At 41.4% G+C, this 23,187-nt stretch overlaps 1 protein-coding gene across 4 annotated transcripts in view; it reads right to left on the bottom strand.

Moving 5' to 3' along the window:
* LOC138761575 (partitioning defective 3 homolog B-like) overlaps positions 1-22,674 on the bottom strand; it is a 1,428,627-nt gene extending 1,405,953 nt beyond the window's left edge. For all 4 annotated transcript variants that reach the window (XM_069933904.1, XM_069933905.1, XM_069933906.1 and 1 more), the window contains exon 1: positions 21,847-22,674. In XM_069933904.1, coding sequence (XP_069790005.1) covers positions 21,847-21,966 — 120 coding nt within the window. In that variant the 5' untranslated portion in view covers positions 21,967-22,674. The remainder of the gene's footprint in view (positions 1-21,846) is intronic.
* Positions 22,675-23,187: the final 513 nt, after the last annotated feature.

Here is a 23,187-nt window from a genome sequence, read left to right as displayed (position 1 = left end):
AATTTTTTATCTCGCCCTCAAGGATCTCCAAAATAAAGTGAAACACCTCAACAAGTGCTGTAAACCTTTAACCAAAGGCATTTCAAAACTGTTGTCTCACAAAGACACGCATGATTTGAAGAATAGGCCTCAAGTTCATCGTGGTACATCATGATAATCTGATAACCATGTCGGTGTCGGTGCTACACAATTGCTCAGCAAAAGGAGGTGTAAGGTGCTCCTTCCATCTGATAGCCTACAGGTCACCACTGAGCAAGATGCAGTACCTCTTTAGCCTCCCAATAGGGTCACGTGAAGCCATGGATTGCAGATGGTGGATGGTTTCAACAAGCAGATTCTACAATTTGGAATTTATGGTTGTAAAACTAAAATTGCTGGGCAGATAAACCTGCTTATCAATGGCCAGTATGGACACTGCAACTGAAGAAGGAAAAGGGAAACCACTTCAGTATTCTTCCTTGTAGAATCATGAATGCAAATCAACTATGGTCTCAGCTCAAAGATGTGAATGGACCCGCCACCGAAGGAGCCTCATCCAGTAGAGGATCTCATGAGCCATAGATGAACCTCGACCATTATCCAGCAACTGTCATCAGATTAAAAGCAAAGAATATCAGACTATCAACCTGGAATGTAAGAATCCTTAACCAACCTGGTAAACCAGACAACATCAAACAGGAAATGGAAAGATTAAAAATCAACATCTTGGGAATGGATGATGAGAAAGGAAGGAGCTCAGAGGGATATACTATTGTTTATTCAGGAGGAGAAATACATGAAAAAGGTGTTTGAATTTTGTTAGATGAAGAACATGCAAAATTATTAAAGGGCTATTGGACAATATCAAATCGAGTATTACTTGTGAATCTACATGCAAAACCTTTTGACATTAATATCGTTCAAGTTTATACCCCAACAGCAGACAACAACGAAGAAAACATCGATCAATTTTATGACAAACTAGAAACAGTATTAAGGCTATGTAAAAGCTCAGAATATACCATTATTCAAGGTGGACTTTAATGCAAAAGTAGGCAAAATCAGGGACGAAAACAATATTGGGCATTACAGCATAGGTAGAAAAATGAGAGATGAACAACTACCTAAATGGGTAACAGAGAAAGGTAATATAATTGATAACACAGGTACCATCTTCAAGCAACACCCAAAAAAATTATGGGCATGGAAATGCCCAGTGAATAACACCAGAAACCAGACTGATTATGTGCTTATAAGGAAAAGGTATAGACATGCACTGAAATCATGCAAAACATATCAAGGTACAGACTGCTACAGTGATTATGTGAAGTACTTGAGACTCAGAAATCTTAAAAGACCAAGAGTAGAGCCAAAGCTGAATTTGGGACCTTTGGGGAAAAAAAAGTGATATCAAAAATGAATTCCAAATAACAGTGAAGGACAAATTTGAAGCTCTACAAAACATCACTACTATAGAACAGCAATGGGAAAACCTCAGAGACAGCATAACACAAGCAACATAAGAAAGAGGTGATTCCCAAACAGAAAAAAAAATAGATGGCAAAAGAAATTCTGAATCTTATGGAACAAAGAATAAAATGTAATGAGATTGAAGAAGCTGACGTATCCTTGCATGCACAGATAACAACCAAGTGCAAGGAAGCAAAAGAAATATGGCTGAAGGACAAATTTGAGTTAATGGAGCAATTGCAGAAGACCAACAACAGTAAATGTATGCACAACGAGATTAAAGGTCACAAATCGGAATAAAATTGGGGTAATAACAGGATGTATAATAACAAAAAATGGCTCAACAATTATGGAAAAGGAAATATAATGCAAAGATGGTGAGAAAACATCACAGATCTATACGAAGACAAAGACCAAGAGAACAAATTTTGATATTGGCAATTACGACAAGGGCCCAGCAATAATGAAAAAAGAAAATGCAAGAGGGGAAATCATCAGGACCAGATAACATCCCAGTTGGACTATATGAAGCGCGAGAAGATTACCAAAAGAAATCAGCAATCATATTGAATAGAATATATAACAGTGGCAAAGGACCAGAAGATCTTTTAAGGTTAGTATTTATAGCACTGCCAAAGAAACCAGGTGCAACAGAACAGTTCTGTTGTTCTTTTTTCAATACAGAACAGTGAGTTTAGTGAAGCCACCTCACAAAAACTTTTCTTAGAATCATCCCGCTCAGAATAAAAACAAAATCGAACCATGCGACTTTGTCAAAGGCAAAGGAACATCAAACGCCACTTATATTCTCAGGAATATCATTGAATGGTCAGTAGAAGTTACATGGATAGGAGGGGACTAGAGGGGTATGGACCGGGTGCTGGTCAGTGGGACTAGGAGGGTGGGGATTTGCTACGGCATGGACTAGTAGGGCCTAACTGGCCTGTTCTGTGCTGTAAGTGTTATATGGTTATAACAAGACCTATACTTCTGTTTCATTGACTACACAAAAGCCTTTGACAGAGTGAAACATCAAGTCATCATGAAAATGCTTAAAGTATTAATATCAATGGAAAAGATCTATGAATAATCAGGAATCTCTACTGGCAACAAAGTGCAGCCATATGGATAGACAACAAGACTGATGAATATCAACCAATAAAGCAAGAAGTCAGATAGGGTTGTGTTCTATCACCAGACCTGTTCTCCCTGTACAGTGAAAATATCATGAGAACCATACAAGATCTACCATGAATAACTATTGGAGGACACAATATCAACAGCCTCCGCTATGCAGATGATACAGTACTGATAGCAAACAGTGAAGTAAATTTACAGAAATTGATATCTACTATCAATACAGAGAGTGAAAGACTTGGCTTAACTTTAAACAAAAAGAATACTAGTAAAATCAAAGAAACCTGATATTCAAAATTGTAGGATCACATTGCGATTTAAAATGCTGAAACAAGTTCACAACTACAAGTACCTTGGATCATGGGTAACATCTGATGGCAAATGTGATAAAAGCATAATGGCAAGAATAGCATTTATAGAAATGAGAAACATCCTAACGAACAAAAAAAATAGCAAATGATATCTGCCTTCAAACTCTCAGCTGCTACATTCTTCCTATATTGATGTATGGCTGAGAGTCATGGACCATCACAAATGCAATGGAAAAAAGAATCAATGCACCAATGAAGTGGTTTCTCAGAAGAATGCTATGCAGATCATATACAGACAGGATAACAAACGAAGAATTTCTACAAAATATGAAAACAAAATGTACATTACTTAAAAGAATCAGAAAACAGCAATCAAAATTATTTGAAGAGATGCGTCATGTGAAGAGATGCATTAGAACATTTAGTTACAACTAGAAAGTTGGAAGGAAAAAGAAGCAAAGGCAAACAAAGAATGAAAATAATAGATGGAATAGTTAATAAATAATCGTTAATAGATAATATTTAGAAAAAGGGGAGGCAACAACAATTCAGAGAGTTAGAGACTGTGATGGTTGGAGAGACATGATCACCCACGCTGAACGGCATGAACCAATCAATCTCAGAAACTCAAACCATCAATTATTGTCTCTCTTGGCCACAACCCACTCTCCTTAGCCAATCTGATTCAAGTCCTTGCAACAATGGGATGACTTTGTCACACTCTAGAGTGGCCTGAAATATTACCCACTTGGCCAACAGAGATGAGCAATCCCAGGCTCACCAGTAACACCCACATCTTTATAAATGAGAAAAGATCTGAGGTCATATGGACCAGCTCCAAAAGCAACACTACCGATTTGGAAGGACAGAGCTGATCAGGTTTCCTCCGAATCCAACCACAGTTTCACAGCACAGGATCCGTCCTATGAGCCCAAATGCTCATATTCCACAAGGGCTTCTTCCCACTCACATTGTAATCAAAGCCTTTCTCCCTCACACAATCATTCAGCTTCCCACTACTCCATAACTGCATCCATGCTTGTTGTCTTCTGCACATGACATCACGATTCTGCACAGTAACCACTCTGTGTGAAGAATCATCTCCCTCGGTCCTTTGCATCTTTAAATCACTTTATTACTGCTACAAAGTTACTCACATTAATGTTTAATATACAAAAGAAATCAAATTTACATATTCCAAGAATACATCAAATCAGTCTTGAAACAGATTTGGAATATCCTCCAACAAACTATTCTCACTGCAATACACAGAAGAGATGGAGAACTAGCAGGTCATGCATCATCTGTAGGAAGTAAAGGGTAACCAACGCCTCATGCCTAAGCCATAGCTTTCTCCCTCCTTTCCTATCTTGCACCTTTTTATTCAGGCGCATGACTGCTTTTTGCTCATACCTTGATGAAGGACTCAGGCCCAAAACAGTTACATTTTACATCCCATAGATGTTGCTTTTCTCAAGAACATTTGCACTGCAATCCCAACATCAGCAGACTTTTCTGTTCCATTAGCCACCCATGTCATTTTCTGCCTAATCCTATGCTCCTTAAAACCTACTTCTCACGTCCTCATTAATTTAACACTTAGCCACTGGCAGTAAAGTTTTAAAATGCTCCAGTGAAAAACCCCTTTTTTTCTCTCCAAGACTATATTTCAGGTACCATAGAAATGAATCATAATTTAAAAATCGTCTCCTTATCTGATACGGATGGTTTGAGTTCGGTGAAGTTCAACATACATGAGATATGGATGGAACAGAGTGAAGCAAGGGCAAGGAAGATTTCAGCACCACCTAATCTATCTCTACATCTATTCAGGCTCATTTTCCACCTTGGACCCACTCTTAAATAGAATAAAACATTTCTCCACTGCATAATTAGCAAGAGATCAGTGATTCTCACTGGAGTTTATATACCTCCTGATGCCAATCACTAACAGGCACTTGTGGAGCTGCAGGATGTTTTAAATAAACAAGAGATGGCCCACGATGCACTACAAATCATCATCGGTGACTTAAACTATTCCTGCCTTAAGAAGAGCCTGCCCAATCCACTGCACGTAACCTGCTGTACTAGAGGTCAGATTTCAGATTTATTCTCAGAGTATGTATGTGACATCATATACAATCCTGAGATTCCTCTTTCCTGCAGACGCGACAGAATTACCACTAATTGGTAATGCAAAAAATTTAATGCACACATCATTAACACGTAAATGTCCCAGCACAGTTGATCGGTGCTACATTAAGGCCTATCGTTTTTCCCTCCGAAAGCACATTTTGCCAAGTCAATCACCTAGTGGTGCTCCTTCTGCCTGCATACAGACAGCCTAAAAAGAGAGGCTCCAGAGATCAGGTCAGACAGAAGGTGGTTGCAGGAGGCTGAAGAACTCAAGTCATCTGATTGGGCAGTGTTCAAGAACTCAGCTGAGGATCCAAATGATTACCCCAGGGCTTTCACAGGCTTTATCAAAACAGATGTGTATGAGTGTGTTAGGGATTTCTCCCAACCAGAAGCCCTGGATGAACAAGGAAATACAGAACGTTGTGAGAGCCAGGTCACAGACATTTACCATATATTTTTTAATGTGTATAACGCTTGCATTATATGCTTTTTTTTTTAAAACAAACCGGATAACCCACCACACATTATAAGTATGTTCACGCTATACAATAATTTCTTTTAACGTGTTGAAACAATGCACACAATTTATAGCGGGTGTGGGAAAGTAGTAGCAGCAATAAAATAACACGCACAATTTATAGAGAGTGTGAGAATTGGGTACATACAAAATGGCAAAACTCAAAATTTTGATCGTGGCAATCTTGGGACTATCTCATTGGCCTGAGTGCCATGGCATTCTGAGCGAGCAACAGGATATTCTGGCTAGGCCATTGCCAGATGTTAATTGTTAATTAAATGTTAATTGCCCAGACCCATTCCCTGAGGAAGAAGATTAACATATCAAGTACCTCCAAGACAATGCTCTCAAACGCAAGGAGATCATCTATATAATGGCTGATTGACCCCTTTGGGAGAGGTTGAATGGGTTGTAAATCACGGGAGATTAACTGTGGCAGATAGACTGTGTATTGTCTCTAGTCCCAAATAAATGCAAATTGCTCATGAATTGCAATGCATGAGTGCTGTATATGCGTGAGTGGGCAAAATGAGAATATTTTGACATAAGTTTAAGATTTTATGCACATTATATGCATGTGCACATTGTATGAGTGGAAAATACCCAACAGATGTGTACCCAAATGTCAACCTGCTACAAAACCAAATCCGGTGCAATAGGAGACAGCAAAGCTTCACTCCCAAATGAGTTTAATGCCTTCTATGCCTGACTGGACCACCAGAACAAGGAAGAACCACTTCACACCCCCATGTCCCCTGATGATCCTCACTGTCAGTATCCAAAGATGACATGTGGGCAGCCTTCAGGAGAATGAATCCAAGATGGAGTTTCCAGCCAAATACTAAAGATTTGAGCTTATCAACTGATGAATGTATTCACCGATTTCACTCCAACAATGGCACCAGCACCCAAAAAGAGCATGGCAACCTGCCTAAAACAAAGAAAATTATTTTTCTTGAGTACAGTTTACCCTACTGATAAGTAGAAATTCTGTCTGGCCCACAGGAAAAAGAATCTCAGGATTATATGTGATGTCATGTATGTAATCTAATAATAAATTTGAACTTTAAAATAGCAAGGGTTGGTGATTCTTCCTACCCCCACTCCAAGGGGATCAAAGGGAGATGAAAAAAATTAATTCAAAAATTGTTTCAGTTGCAAAAAAGGATAATGGTTGATATGCATTTTGGTGAACAGATGTCTTCTACGGGAATAAGTGCTTGATCCCTTGTTTTTTGTCATGTAAATGAATAGTTTGGGTCTAATTGCAGGGGACTGGTAAAAAACTTACCATCTGGATGATAAAAGATAACTTAATAACAGTGTTCAAGATTATGAGACGCATAGATGGGGTAGATAGCCAGCAATGTCTTTACAAGATGGCAACGGCCAATACCAGAGGACCTCTCATCAAGGTGAGTGGAGGAAACTTTATAGAGGAAACATCAGAGGTAAGTTTTTTTTGAACAAAGAGTGATGGGTGCCTGGAATGCATTGCTGAGGGTGATGGTAGAAGCTGATACAATAGTGTAATTTACAACTCTTCGACAGGCAGAAAAAAAATAAAGGGTTATGGACTTGAGGTTGGGAACGGTTACATTGACAGTGGAGTTGGTTTATATAGGTGGGCACAACATATGGGCTGAATGGCCCATTCTGTTACAAGGCACAAGGAAAGTCTGAGGCTACAAGAAGATAGATGATATGGAAAGTTGGGTTGATAACAGACATGGGATTTACTCCACACAAGTGTGAGTTAAAGGATTTTGGACACATCAAAAGCCAATGCAAAGAAAGAACACAAGTTATGAATTAGAGTAACTTGAAGAATCAGAGAGCTATGTGCCTACACCCACAGATTGCTGCAGCTAGCGGGCTAGGTTGATGAGGTGGTTAAAATGGAAAGTGGATCATTTTCTTATTAGCTAGGGTGCTATATGAGCATGGCTTTATATAAATGTCTACAATATTTGTGGATCTACAGTTCCACAAATACCATATTACCTGAAATAAATTATTGCTTTGGGCTAGTACCTGCATGATGAAATTGATGTTCGATGTTTGCTACATATTAAAGCCTGAACACTTAATTAACGATATTATCAGTACTAAAGTTGACACCCAGGAATTTGAAGTTCTTGACCCTCTCCACTACTGAGCACTCAATGAGAACTGGGCTGTGTTCCCCCGACTTCCTCTTGAAGTCCACAATCATCTCCTTGGTTTTGCTGACATTGTTGTCGTTACACCATTCAACGAGCTGATCTATTTCTCTCCTGCACGCTTTCTCATTGCTGTTTGTGATTTTGCTAACAACTGTGGTGTCATCGGAAAACTTGTAGATAGTTTTGGTATTGTGGCAAGCCACACAGTCATGGGTGTATAATGAGTGGAGCAGCGGGCTAAGCTCACATCCTTGGGGCGGGCCTGTGTTGATGATCAGTGCGGAGTGAAAAAATATCCATTGCTCCTCACTTAGCTCACCAAGTTGTGTGATGCCACTTTTTTAGCTCATTCTATATTTTTTTTTATTTTTGAAACACAAGTATTGTTATCAAGAGAAAAGTCATTAATTTCAGTCCATGACACAACCTCTCAAGGACTTCATGTAGCAACTGACACCTGCCTGTGTATGAACTGCCATCTGCACCTTGAGTCTTCTAGTTGGCCCCAAGATAAACTTTAGAAAATCCATCTAGATTATTGCAAATGATATTTTCCATCATAGCTTCAAATGAATGATCCTCCTCTGTTTCTCCTGCTTGATCTTCAGATTTAATTTATTTTTTAAATTTAGACATACAGCACGGTAATGGGCCCTTCCAACATCCAAGCCCATGCTGCCCAATTATACCCGTACATTTTGAAGGGTGGGAAGAAACTGGAGCAGCCAAATAAACCCCCTAAGACATGGGGAGAATGTACAAACTCCTTACAGACAGCGTTGGATTCGAATCCAGGTCGCTGGAGCTGTAATTGTTTAACTGTTGCATAACTCTTTGGCCTTCTTTCTATCTTCCTCGACTGAATCCTCTGCTTGAAGAATCATGTGACTGGCGATTGTACTTTCAAAAATAAAATAAACAGTGAGCAGAGGGTTAATATTAACTTGACTTCATGAATCCATAGTTTGAGACTTTGGACTCATGAAGAGATACTGTTCCTGAATCGACTTGTGTTGATTGGTTCTGTCGAAGAGAACCTCCTCCAGTTTTAGCTGTAGCTGGAAATTGTAGTTACAAAGTAGAATATTTGTCTTAATTGATCAACATTGGTACTTAATCATTCATCGGAAATGTATTGTACATCACTCAATTTCCCTTTCTTTTTATAGTTTATTTGAACTATTCCAAATTATTGAGTTTACAGAGGAGTAGGCAAGGTATGCTTCAAGTTGAATGCATTATTAATTCTCAGGTAACAAAAACAGCCTCTCTTGCTCTATAAATCCAAGCAAAGCCACCCAAATGCAATGAAAATACTTGAGTGAGCGACCTTCCTCACCAGAAACCAATTCTGAAAACAATTGAGTGACTGTACTTTCTGCCACGCCTGAACCTTGCACCTCATATCTGATAAACTTTGTGATTTGCCTATATTACATTATGCTCCTGCAAAGGTTTGCTAAACACTCTTCCTTTAGAACTCTGCACATACTTCTGAGCGACGAGTGCTTAGCCAAATTTATCCTCATTTTATTATTCTATCAGCAGTCACGGGATAAAGCCATAATTGGTGTTGCAGCCTCTTCAATATTCAATCCCTTACAATTTTTTCCCCAAAAAAGACTATATTCACATTATTTACAAAAAGAGTTCAAAGTCTCTTCACACCCTTATGAGATGTCCATTCATTACCATCAATGTAACTTGTTACAAATGCTATTTACATCAGTGCCCCCACAGTGGCATCTTGTCATTACCGCCCTGTCTGCATGAGGGGCTTCCCCTCAGTCTCAGCCCTTCAATCTCCAGTGCTGGAAGGACTCTAGATCATGTTCCTTCCCCACAGCACCCACACATTGGTTGCACCATACCTCAGCACATCCCTTAGAACATACTCCTGCAGCTTGGAATGTGCCAGCCTCCATTTGCTGAAAGACCAACAGATTTTGTCCTTGAACAATACTGAAAGATACCATGCGGCAATACTTGAAAGCAGTGAATTTCTTCTTCATTCTGATAAAAACAAATGGTTACAATGCACAATAATTCTGAGGTGAGTTGGTTATGTATCTTTATCTTTGCTATATAAAGTACACTTTTTGACCTGCTAAGTTTCTCCAGCATTGTGTTTTTACTTCAAGCACGGTGCCTACAGACCTTTGTGCTTTACCACTAACATTTCAGGTTGATGTCTTTCAACTTTATTGTCACATGCACAGAGATACAGTGAGAAAGTTAGTTTTGAGAGCACACGGTTCAACTAATGGACCCATAGGACAGCAGTTAGAAACAGTTCAGCATGCAGAGTTACAGAGGCATCAGTTAGAATAGAGCAAAAGGAACATTATTTTAATTGATTGAGGTTTATTCAAGAGTCTTATAATGTTGGGAAAGAAACTAGTCTCAAATCTGGTGATGCGTGATCTCACATTCCCGAAGGGAGAAAGGAAAAAAAAGAGCATGTCCAGAGTTGGATGAGTTTTTAATATGTCAGCTGCTCTTCCAAGGCAATGGAAAGTGTATATGAAGTGGAGAGAGGACAGTGTTATCTGATGGTATGATCTCCATTCCAAACTCTGAAGTTTCTTGTGGTCTTGGGTGGAACAGATCCCATTCCATGCAGTGGTGTATTCTGATGGGATATTTTTGATGATGCATCCAGAGAACTCGTTGAGAGATGCAGGCGACGTGCCAAATTTCCAAAGGCATCTGAGGAACAAGAGGCTCCGATATGCTTTCTTTGCCATCGTGCTGATGTGGATGGACTTGGACAGCTTGCTGGAGATATTTACCCCAAAGAACAAAGCACTCTGCTATCTTCACCTCAGTACTATTTATACAGATAGAGGTCTGAGCTCCACCCCTCTTCTAGAAGTCTTTGACCAGCTGCTTAATCTTGCTGACACTGAGGGAGACATTGTAGTCCTTGTACCAAGCCAAGTGCCCCATCTTCTCTCTTCAATATTCCAAGGCGTTGCTTGAGATCTGGTCTATAACAGAGATGTGATCTGTATATATATATATATATATATATATATATAGATGGAGTTGGGAGCTGTACTTGGCCACAGCCATGGGTGTTCAGATGCTGATTATGCAGAATTGTAGGGCATCGAGATTAAGGGTGATCATGAAAGAGGTGCTGTCACTTATCTTTGCTGATTGCAGTCTACAGGACAGTGCATCGTGGTTCCAGTTGCAGAGCGGTGTGCTGAGGCTAAGGCCCTGATGTTTGAGGATGAGTTTATATGGTACTGTGATTTTGAAGATGGAGTGGAGTAGACGAATAGGTCCCCTTGATGTTCCAGGGCAGAGTGCAAGCCCAGGCCAATGGCACCTGCCATGGAGGAGAATGAGGAAACGCGCAGAGGCAAGTGGAGGTGCATAGAGTGAAGTTTCAGATGGGGATAATATAAATGACATGTATCCTGTTGGAGCTGACTTGGCTGGGACACAGTTGCTGATTATGAATGGCTGATCTGCCTGGAGGAGCTGTTCACAGATGATGAGTAAAGACAGAGAATTCAAAAGAAAAACATTTTTGGATGAGGAAATGCAGAACCAGCAATGTGTGGACAAATAAAGGATAACAGTGGGAATACTCAGCAGATCAAGAACTCCATTGAGAGAGATTGAGCCCTGAGAAATGCAGTGGGCCTGGATGTGCCTATTCCCCACTGAAACCCAACTTTTGGTCTCCCATTCCCCTAACAGCCCTCTACAAGCTTGAGGAGCAGTGTCCTCCCTCCACACATGCAACTTAAAAGCATGCGTCTCACTTTTACAATTCAGGCATCACCCCTAGAGTGATCAATTGGGTTTCATTTCCCTCCGAGGGTCGGTGTCTTTTTGTGTTATTTTAGTGCTGCAAGGTGGGGAGTGTAGTTTTACAGTCGTGCAGACAAAGCCCTCACACTCTTCAAGGATTGCACGCCAGTGTCTTGAAGCACCACAGGTGTGTGCAACTTAACTTTATATTCTTCTACTGACAACCTGAGATTTTCTGGCAATTATCACTTTGCTGTGGCTGATTCCCTGTGTTACAACCAAGAACTGCTGTGACTCTTTTGGACTGTGCTAATGCCCATGAAAGATGCAACAATCTTTAGTTTTCAGATGAAATGGTCCTCCTACCCACTGTATATAAAGTAGTCTACAGATGCTACATCTTCAAAACCTCCTGTGAAGCAAGGACATATGTCACTTTAAAGGCACCCTATGACATCACATTAGTGAGTAGTTTTAAAGAGTTGACTTTGAAGAATTTCTTAAAGCACTGTACTTATAGTACAAGAGAGCACACTTAACCAAAAAGGCAAGAAAATCCAGTTTCAGACTTTCCATATAACTGAGGTCTCTTATTCCAGGTGTGATGAATACACCCCGCAAACCAGTCAGCAGATTGCACGCCATACTTTTTTTTTGGATTTTTCCTCCATCTCTCACAAGAAAAAACATCAATGCATGTAATCCCTTTAAGGCCCTCCAAATTCTTATATTAACTTGCAGTCGATTATTTTTTTTCAAGTGTAGTTACTACTGCAATACATTCTATCATAGGTGAGGACCCATGATTCAGAGCCGAACAGGAGCCGAACTGAATCATGGGTCCTCTACCGGCATCACCTACGGCTCCTAGAATGCTTCCATCAGCGCTGTCTCCGCTCTATCCTCAACATTCATTGGAATGACTTCATCACCAACATCGAAGTACTCGAGCTGGCAGAGTCCGCAAGCATCGAATCCATGCTGCTGAAGACCCAACTGTGCTGGGTGGGTCACATCTCCAGAATGGAGGACCATTGCCTTCCCAAGATCGTGTTATATGGCGAGCTCTCCACTGGCCACCGAGACAGAGGTACACCAAAGAAGAGGTACAAGGACTGCTTAAAGAAATCTCTTGGTGCCTGCCACATTGACCACCGCCAGTGGGCTGATATCGCCTCCAACCGTACATCTTGGCGCCTCACAGTTCGGCGGGCAGCAACCTCCTTTGAAGAAGACCGCAGAGCCCAGCTCACTGACAAAAGACAAAGGAGGTAAAACCCAACACCCAACCAACCAATTTTCCCTTACTACTGTTGCAGCTGTGCCTGCCTGCCCCGCTTTGGACTTGTCAGTCACCAACGAGCCTGCAGCAGACATGGACATACCCCTACATAAATCTTCGTCCGCGAAGCCAAGCCAAAGAAGACATTCTATCATTACATGATGATCTCAAAGTTTAAAGCTCAGATTTATCGTTGGAGCACATACATGGCATCACATACAACCCTTAAATGAGTATCTGAATGAGTTTGAAGTAATATACAAAAGACTGTAGACACTGTGTTTGAAGTAAAAACACAATGCTGGAGAAACTCAGGAAGTCAAACCAAATACTTCATATAGCAAAGTTCTCAATCTTGATCTTTGCTATACAACTTACAGTTTTTGACCTGCTGAGTTTCTCCAGCATTGTGGTTTTATTCTGATTGAGCTTGTTGTATAGAAGTCTGATGGTGGTGGAGTAGCAGATGTTCCTGAACTTGATGGAGCCAGTCAAAACACTTTCCACTACACCTGTAGATGCTCGCCAAGGATGTCATGCCAAACCTTCTCAAACTCCTGAGGAAGTAGAGGTGATGTCATGCTTTCTTCATGATGACATTACTACGTTGGGTCCAGGAAAGATCGTCCGAGATAGTGACTCTCAGGAATTTAAATTTGGTCACCCTCTCTACTTATGATATCCCAATGATCACTGATTGTACATCTCTAGTTTTACCCTCTAAATTCAATAATCAGCTCCTTATTATCAGCTATATATAAATAGGCTGTAGCATTTACAGTAACAGTACCACCAAAACTGCAGTCTAAATCCAGGTGTTTCTTTATCTTGTATATAAATTTAGACATACAGCATGGTAACATGCCCTTTCAGCCCAAGAGCCTGTGCACCCAATTACACCCAATACATTTCAAACAGTGGAAGGAAACCAGAGCCCCTAGAGAAAACCCACAGAGACACGGGAAGAATGTACAATCTCCTTCGTCAGTGCAGGATTTGAACCCTGGACCCAATCGCTGGTGCTGTAATGGTGTTGCACTAACCACTACACTAACCACGCCACCCATTCACCATTTTTGCCTAGTGATGAAGACACATGGACCACAAGGCTGTGAGGAAGCACTGATTTTCATTTTCAAGAGGATGCAAACAGGTAACTTCACCAGATAATATATAACAATCCACAAGTCTTCCATCAAAATACAACAATGGAGGATTAACAAGAAGGCCAACCAACAAGCTGTACTGTCCCGACAAAAACCTCTATTTAGAATGATTCATAAGTAATAAAACGTTACAAAGGTTTCTAACACTTCATTTGCACTTCAAGGTCCATAGTTCAAAATTCATCATTTTTAATGAGAAACTGGTATTCAATAATAACCCACTGGTGAAAGCACAAAACAAGAAAAAAAAATGGTGGCACTACCAGAGTTGCTGTAATGTCAGCATTGCCACTGGTGCAGACCCATGGAGAACAGGGAGACAGTTCTCCCCCTCAGGGTCCAACCGCTCAGTCTTATTGTCATTGGCTTTCAAGAGCCTGTTAATGGAGCCAACTAGTGGTTTAAGATCCAATAACCCCCAAGTCTGGGCTCAAGATGGCTGCACCTATGTTTGGCAGCAGCGTCTCAGGAAAAGGAGAGGACTGGCGCAGGGCACCAGAAAACAGGGAGACTACCCACCCCCCACACCCCCTGTTTGAGAAGGAGAAGGAAAAACAGAAGAGATGACTCACAGGATGGTGACCACAGCGGCAGACCAGCAGATGGCTCTGAGGCTGAAGAACACATAAGCGGCAGGCTATTGGTGACTTAAGGTGAGGAACCTATGCAGGCTGCGGGTGACTGCGGTCAAGGGCCTGGCTGTGGACTGCTGGAGTCTGGCTGAAGGGGTATCAGGCAATGGAACCAAAATATAAGAGAATGATGAGGTTGCTGAGGGATTCCTGATCATGTCAGTTTGAATCTAGAGCTCTAGTTGCCAATTATTTGGATTGGAGGCTATGTGAATGCGGAGACTGGAGATTCACTGGAGTGAATCCATGGTGAGGGAGAGAGACTTTATTTTGCTTCTCTTTCTCTGATGGTAAGAGGCATTGGCAACTTCTGCTGATGGTGCATTTTTGTCTGTCTTAGGGTAGTCAAAAGGAAATTTTGTGTAATGAATTTTCTGTTCTAATACAAAGGATCTTGAATCTTAATTCAAGCGTAGAGAGGTCATGTTGCAACTCTACAAATCTCTGGTAAGACCACACTTGGAATATTGTTTTCAATTCTGGTCACTTCATTATAGGAAGGGTGTAGACATTATGTAGCAGGTGCAGTGGCAATTTACCAGGATGTTGCCTGGATGGAAAATAAGTCTTATGAGGCAAAGTTAGTAGAGCTGGGACTTTCAAGCTTAGAAGGATGAAAGGAGACTTAATAGATGTCTACAAAGTTATGAGAGACATAGATAAGATGGATAACCAGTACCTCTTTTCCAAGGGCAGGAATAGCAAATACCAAAGGACATATGTATATGGTGAAGGGAAGGAAGTTTAGGGGAGATAGCAGGGGTAATTTAAAAAAAAAGTTGTGGGTGCCTGAAATTCCTTGGCATGGGTGGTGGTAGAGGCTGAAATATTAGGGGCATTTAAGACACTCTTAGACAGGGATATGGATGAAAGAAAAATAGAGGGCTACAGAGGATAGGGAAGCCAAAGGGCCTGTACTGTGCTGTAGTGTTCTATGTTAATTGGGCAGCATGCACTTATGGGCCAAAATGGCCTGCTGCTATGCTGGATGTCTAAATTTGAAGTTCTACATTCCAAGGCACAACATGAGACCAAGATAAATTCAGAAATATTACAAATTTTGGCCGGGGCTAGATTTCAGATTGGGGAGGGGGGGTGAAGGGGAATTCCAGACTTTTTCATTGTGACCAATGGAGATCCTTAGTCAAACTCCAATAATCTCGTGCACTTGGGATTTTGAATGTGCTGGACTGGCAGGTTTACTAGATTATTGTCTGTTATTTCTATTAATAGCCCAACACATTTTTGTTTGTTTATTTTTAAATGTTATACTATTCTTTGCAGACGATGCCGCTTTAGTTGCCCATTCAGAGCCAGCTCTTCAGCGCTTGACGTCCTGTTTTGCGGAAACTGCCAAAATGTTTGGCCTGGAAGTCAGCCTGAAGAAAACTGAGGTCCTCCATCAGCCAGCTCCCCACCATGACTACCAGCCCCCCCACATCTCCATCGGGCACACAAAACTCAAAACGGTCAACCAGTTTACCTATCTCGGCTGCACCATTTCATCAGATGCAAGGATCGACAACGAGATAGACAACAGACTCGCCAAGGCAAATAGCGCCTTTGGAAGACTACACAAGAGTCTGGAAAAACAACCAACTGAAAAAACTCACAAAGATAAGCGTATACAGAGCTGTTGTCATACCCACACTCCTGTTCGGCTCCGAATCATGGGTCTTCTACCGGCATCACCTACGGCTCCTAGAACGCTTCCACCAGCGTTGTCTCCGCTCCATCCTCAACATTCAATGGAGCGACTTCATCCCTAACATCAAAGTACTCGAGATGGCAGAGGCTGACAGCATCGAATCCACGCTGCTGAAGATCCAACTGCGCTGGGTAGGTCACGTCTCCAGAATGGAGGACCATCGGCTTCCCAAGATCGTGTTATATGGCGAGCTCTCCACTGGCACCAAAGAAGAGGTACAAGGACTGCCTAAAGAAATCTCTTGGTGCCTGCCACATTGACCAACGCCAGTGGGCTGATAGTGCCTCAAACCGTGCATCTTGGCGCCTCACAGTTCGGCGGGCAGCAATCTCCTTTGAAGAAGACCGCAGAGCCCACCTAACTGACAAAAGACAAAGGAGGAAAAACCCAACACCCAACCCCAACCAACCAATTTTCCCCTGTAACTGTTGCAACCGTGTCTGCCTGTCCCGCATCGGACTTGTCAGCCACAAACGAGCCTGCAGCTAACGTGGACATTTACCCCTCCATAAATCTTCGTCTGCGAAGCCAAGCCAAAGAGAAAGAGACAGTACTGTAATTTCAATGAATTAGGTGAGTGGAAAGGGAATGTGGAAACTGGGACCCTGGTAGTTGGTAAGGGAATGGGCCAAACATCTGGAAAGGCAAATGCTGAACCACCATGATTTCCAAAAGGGCAAAGTGTATGATATTTTACTATATACAGCATAGATGCTTCCCAAGAAATTCCTTGGTGGTTCATAAAAATTTTTTGACTGAGCTACAAAAGTAGAGAGCAATGAAGTAGAAAAGCATCGGGATTTTAAAGAAGGCACAGAAGAAGATTCCAACAGCAGAATTAAACATTTTTGATGATAGATCAAGCAATTCTTTTTCATTTCTTCATTTTTACAATCTGGGCTTTATTGGTGTGGCAATAATTAACTACACATCCCTACTTTCTCTCTAACTGAGTGGCTAAACCATTTGGAAATGGCATTTAAAAGTCAACTGCACTATTGGAGCATCAAGTTCCTTGGAGTGCACTTAACTATTGACCTCTTGTGGACACACAATAACTCTTGTCAGGAAGGCAAGGGCACTTCCTGAGAAGATTGAAGCAGGCAAGGCTACTGACCACCATCATATAGCTCTATCGAGATCATCCTGGCCAGCTCCATCACAGGGTGGTACAGTTGCTGCATAGAATTGGCACGGACATCAATCCACAGGGCCATGAGTGGCGGAGAGGATCTTTCTCCCTCCCCCCACCACCCCTGGGAAGCAATATACCAGAATGCAAGGTTGAGGTAGCCAAACTCATATTCTAGTCATGTTCAAAACTAGATAATTTCTGGAAAGGTGTTTTTGAAACCCTAACAAAGATTCTGGAATTAGAATTAGAAATCTATTAAGAGCTATTTTTGGAATCATACCAGTGGAGACTGGGCATATGCCTATTTCCACATGACAAATTTATTTTCAAAATTATTGGCTGGAAAAGCTATATTACTTAAATGGAAGGATCCTAACCCACCTACTCCAATGGCTCTCTGCTGTCACGTCACGTTTAAGTTTGGAGAAAATTAGGAGTCAGACATTTGATAAATCTTTTAAATTTGAAGAACTTTGGTGACAATTTATTCAATATTTCCATATAGTTTAAGAATCATAATTTTATACTGGGTTCTCTCTGAGTTCCTTATGGTAAATTTGGTTTTAATCAGGAAACCCTTTGCTTTCCAACTTTACTCTCAGAATGGACTGCCCAGTCCCTTTTTTCTTTTTTTTTAAAAAAAGATTAGTTAGAGGGGATCTTGTAATAAAATTTAAAATTTTTCTCTCTTTTTTCTTTTGGTTTTACAAGAGGAGAAGAAATTTATAGTTAATATATATGTTAAATACTAATATGTTCTTTATCTTACACACATGTAAAAACATGAATGTAACTCTCCTCTATGTATGTTCAATATAACTCAGTAAACTGATTGAAAAAAATATACTCAGATTGTTGTCTGAAGAGGGCATGCAAAATCATCGAGGACTCCCCACCAACCCACTGTGACGGAATTGTGTTATTAATCTTTAGTTATTATGTACATTTTAGTAAAGTTACTTTTGTGGGTTTGGAAAATAGGGACACATTTACAGACTCAAACAAATACACTCAGAGAGAAGCCATTTTCAGAAATGCAAAGCCTGGTACACGACCCAATAAAACAAGAAGAGATTGTTCATTAAAATTGCTTGAACAATGGTGCTTGCTAAGGAGGAGCACGTGTGTACACAGTCATTCTGCTGGTTGATCTGTGAAGACAACTTAGAACCACGTTAGCTCATAAACTTTTGGAAGAGATAAACTTGAAAGGCAATAATGATCTCACGTCACATGATTAAAGACATTTTCAGAGAACATATTACTGAAACTATTAAATTTTGAAACCAGAAGAAGGTGCTTGACCATCCTGTAAGTAACACAGGACTGAAATGTAGAAACAATCCTTTGGAGAAGGAAGGCTGCTTGTGTTCTCCTTATGAAAAGGAGGAACACTGAAAAAGTGGTTTTGAAGAATTTAGCCACTTCAGTTGTCTCTTTGAAAAGAGAACAGATTAATTGTGACCATTTCTACATGGCCACTTCATGAAACCCTTGCCTGGGTTTGTGAAATCATCAGGAAAGAAAAACAAGTTCAGAAATTTCCATGGAAGAGAGGAAAAATCATTCATATGAAGAAACAATTCTTTGAAAACAACTCTACAAGAAATTTGAGAGTTTCGAGAAGTATGATGCCTCATACTTTCTCCATAATTGCTTTTGAACACCAGTAAAGATTTGAATTTCAACATAAAAGCTTTCTGAGACTGAACTTTTAAATCATTTCTTCAGATTTGTCACACACACACACATACTTGTGTATAATCGGGTTAAGTTAGAGGTATGTTTAGAATTAAGTAAAATGTGTTATGTTATTAATAAAAATTATTATTTTTAAGATACCATTGTCTTGGAAAATTTCTATTGCTGCTGGTCTAGTATGTAACACCCACCCGCTGTATCTTTCAACTACTTCAGTTGTATCAGAGCAAGCACCACTAGGCTAAGAAATATCTCCTTCCTTCAGGCAGTGAGAATGCTAAATGACCAAAGAAACTGTTCACAGTAGCCATCTAAGATGCCAACAGTGCTGCCCAGAAAGAGGAGAATGGCCAGGATCATAAAATGGCTTTTCAGATTTGAGAAAATTTCAGCTCAAGGAGCACTGGATATAAAACAAAAATAGCCAAAGAAAAATAGTGGAATGGTCAAAAGAAATGAGAGTAATATTGAGCCAAGCACCAGTACATATATGGAAGCTAATGTTTTGGTTCTGGACCATAATATTAAGACAGCAGGTAAGAAATAAAAGGACTAGGAGGGACTCAGAATATACCTGGCCAATGAAACATTAGTGAAAAGGGAAGCTACAGAAAGTGATTCTCTGTTCAAAACATTATAGAAATTAGATATTCCACTTAGCCAAATAATAAGAGAAATGTCAGAAGTTCATGGCATGGTGAACTGCATCAAAGCCTGAAGAGAGAATGAGAGTGGATAGTTCATTGTTATCACACAAAATATCATAAATCACAGACTGCCTAAGATAAAACAGAAAACGTGGATTCTCAAGATACCAGAATTGCATCTGATTAGTTTTTGGTGGAGTTCAAGCAGGGATGAGATTTCCAAACATTGATTTAAAGTTTCTACAGTCCTTTATTGAGACAGTTACATCCAATTAATCAATCCAAAAAAAAACTTCCTTTTTTTTGCATGAAACTAAAGTAAAATCATTCTCAAAGCAGAGCAGCTCAAAAAGAGTTGAATATTTGTGTTATTCTTTCGCACAATACAGGCAAATTATCTTCAAACTGTAGTCATTCTTGCCACCAAGAGCACCGTAAATTAGAACACATGATTTTCCATTTGTGGACTCTCTACCCAGATGGCATTAACATCGACTATTCCAGTTTCTGCTAACTTGCTCTCCTTCCCCTCCCATTCCCTTCCTCCATCTTCTTTCACTCAACTCTTCACCCCTTCCCTCACCCAAATTCATCAGGATTATGAAAGGCAATCCGACCTCCCCTTACTTATCGATGTGCTCTCCCTCCCTTCTCCACCTATTCCTCCTGCCTTTGCTACCATGCTCCTCCCCCACGCCTTCCCTGTCATCTTTTTATTCGAAAACCTGAAACATTTTTCCATACCTTGATGAAGGGCTCAAGCCTGAAATGTATTTTTACCTTTGCTATATAAAGGATGCTGTTTAACCAGCTGAGTTTCAGCAGCATTGTGTTTTTACTTCAACCACGGCGTCTGCAGACTTTCGTGTTTTACTTGTAAAGAAATGTACTACTTGATCTGTATACAGTAAAGTCCCACAAATAACCATGAGAATATTGACCAGGTAACCGGTTTCAGGATTTACTCAAGGCCAAATATTGGCCCAAACAGCAGGACAAACTTCCTCGCTCTCTTTCAAAATAAGACCATGGGCTAACTTTTGTGTCCCTTTAAGAACAAGATTTAACACCTCATCCAAAAGATAACAGTCTAGCATTTTCTCTGCACAAGACCCCAAGATAGCCTGTTTCAAGCCAAGTTACAACAGCAATCACTGAATAAAATGGGATTACATTTTTACTGATGAAATTCATTTTTAATCCTCACATAACGCAAAAGTAGAATCAAATCTATTTTAAAACAAAAGCTGTCATGTCCCCTGTTAACAGTTAGTCTTTGGTCTGAGCAAATCAAAAATTTGAAGTTAATTCTGAGAGTAGAGGTTAATTTTTTTTTATAAAGTTCAAATATATAAATATTTAAATCAAATTTTTTCAAATGTCATTTTAAGATAAATGCCAAGAAACAGATGTGCAATGTTACAAAGAAATGAGCAGATTTTAGGACAACCTAGACATAGGGCTTAAAAATAAAATACAAGGATTTACTGTCTCTTAATGAAGTTATGCAATACCACAAATGAATGGGGGGGGGAGGGGAGTCAGCACAAATAAAGAAATTGGAATAAAAGTGATGGATTAAATCAGTGGTTTTCAACCTTTTTCTTCCCACTCACATCCTACACCAAGGGATTGCTTAAGATGGTATGTAAGTGGGAAGAAAAAGGTTGATAACCACTGGTTTAAATGATGAAGATCATGAAGAAGTCATAAAGGATGATTGAAGCCTGAAGCTCCCATCCTGAAACAGCAATTGAGACTTTTTTTTAAAAAAAACTCAGAAAAAGGCTTTTTATTAACCAAAAAGGTAAGCAAAAAAAAATTGTGAAGTTAGGTCAAAACTTCACTGAAAGTCAGAAATGGTATAATTGGAAAAAGAATCTAAGGGATTGCACTTAGACAATCAATTTGAACTTTGATTTAAATTTGAACTTTGCTGGGACATGTCAGCATCATAGAAATGGGCCGAGTGGCGTGAGGTCGTGCTGATTCTGACTCTTTTCACGATGATGAACCCTGTGCAACGGGATTTTTTTTAATGGGGGGGGGGGGGGTGTTGAAGTGGCGTGTGCCGGGCCAGTTTCCTTACCTTGGCGGCGTTCTTGCAGTACCTCAGGGCGGCGAGGTCAACCAGCCGCTGAACGCTGAGGGAGCCGTCGCCGCAAGGGACGACAATCGCAGCGCGGCCGAACTGCACGGTCACCTTCATGCCTGGACGGCTCCGCGGGCCAACCAGGTGAGCGGCCGGTTGCCACGCACCTGCGCGCGGAGGGGCCGGATGACCCTCACTCTCCCGCGCGCGCGAGGTGGTCCGCGCCACCGGCAGGTAGGAAGCAGCTCAGGTGAAATGAGGAGTGGGGGGGGATTTGTGCCCGCAAATTATTCCGAAAATAATTCCCCTCTCCCCCCAAAAGGAGAGTCACGATATTCCAGTGGACGCGAAACTTCCTGGGAGTCGGTTGCGCCGGGGCAAGGCGTGCAGGTGCTTTCACCCTGGGGGCCCGGAAGCAACTGGCTGCCCCCCCCCCCCCGGTCCAGGTGAAGCGAGGCGGGATGGCCGGCGGCGACGAGGAAACTTTTCTTGCGGGGTCCGAGGCGAATCGACGTCGCCACCCCCTGCACAGGGTCAGGTAACGAGGGCTGCCCGCTCCTTTCTCACCCCCCTGGGGGGCAGGGGGAGGGGGGTCTTCTTGCCTTGCTCCTTCCCGGAGCTCCCAGTTCCTGCTTGTTCCAAACCACTTCCACAAGTTTCTGGGCCCCTTTAAGAGACCGGTTGCACCCGGATCTTCGGTTAGCTCGGCTGCTGATTTTTTTAAATCTTCCCTCTCCTTTCAATAAAATACTTTCCACCAAACTTTTCCTTCCCGTGACCGCAACGGCCGCAGACGCACCAGGCCTCGGACTCTCTGGCTCTCCCTCCCTGCGATCAGTCAGAGGTTAACCCTCCACTCACCAGAGCTCTCTGAGCCTGCAGTTCGGCGAGCTAACCTTTCCTTGGCCCATTTCTGGAAGCAATGACCCTGAGTGTCACCAGAGGAGTGGAAAATGCGGAGTTTCTGTTCAAAGTTGCATTTTTTTTTACTCCCCCAAAAAGTCACTCTCCATTACCTTGACGAAGGGCTCAGGCCCGAAACGTTGGTGAGATAACTGTCTTCTCCGGATGCTCAGTTGTGCGTATTTGCTCCATTGCACATCAATGGTTCTGTCATTGGAGGCCACAAAGTCTTTTGGTGGGCATGCAACCTATTCTGGTCCTCATCAGTCTGGTCCCTTCAGGTTAATAACAACTTCTCAGGAGATTGAGGAGGGCAAGGCTACCAGTCCACTTGGTCGCAGGAGCACAATTGAGTGGGGCCTGTCTGGCTACATCATTGTGTGATCTGGTAGCTGCAAAACATCAGATCAGGGCGGCACAGTTAGCGCAACACAA

The sequence above is a fragment of the Narcine bancroftii genome, chromosome 4 (genome assembly GCF_036971445.1).
Source record: "Narcine bancroftii isolate sNarBan1 chromosome 4, sNarBan1.hap1, whole genome shotgun sequence".
NCBI lineage: Eukaryota > Metazoa > Chordata > Chondrichthyes > Torpediniformes > Narcinidae > Narcine > Narcine bancroftii.
This window is presented reverse-complemented; position numbering and strand designations above follow the sequence as displayed.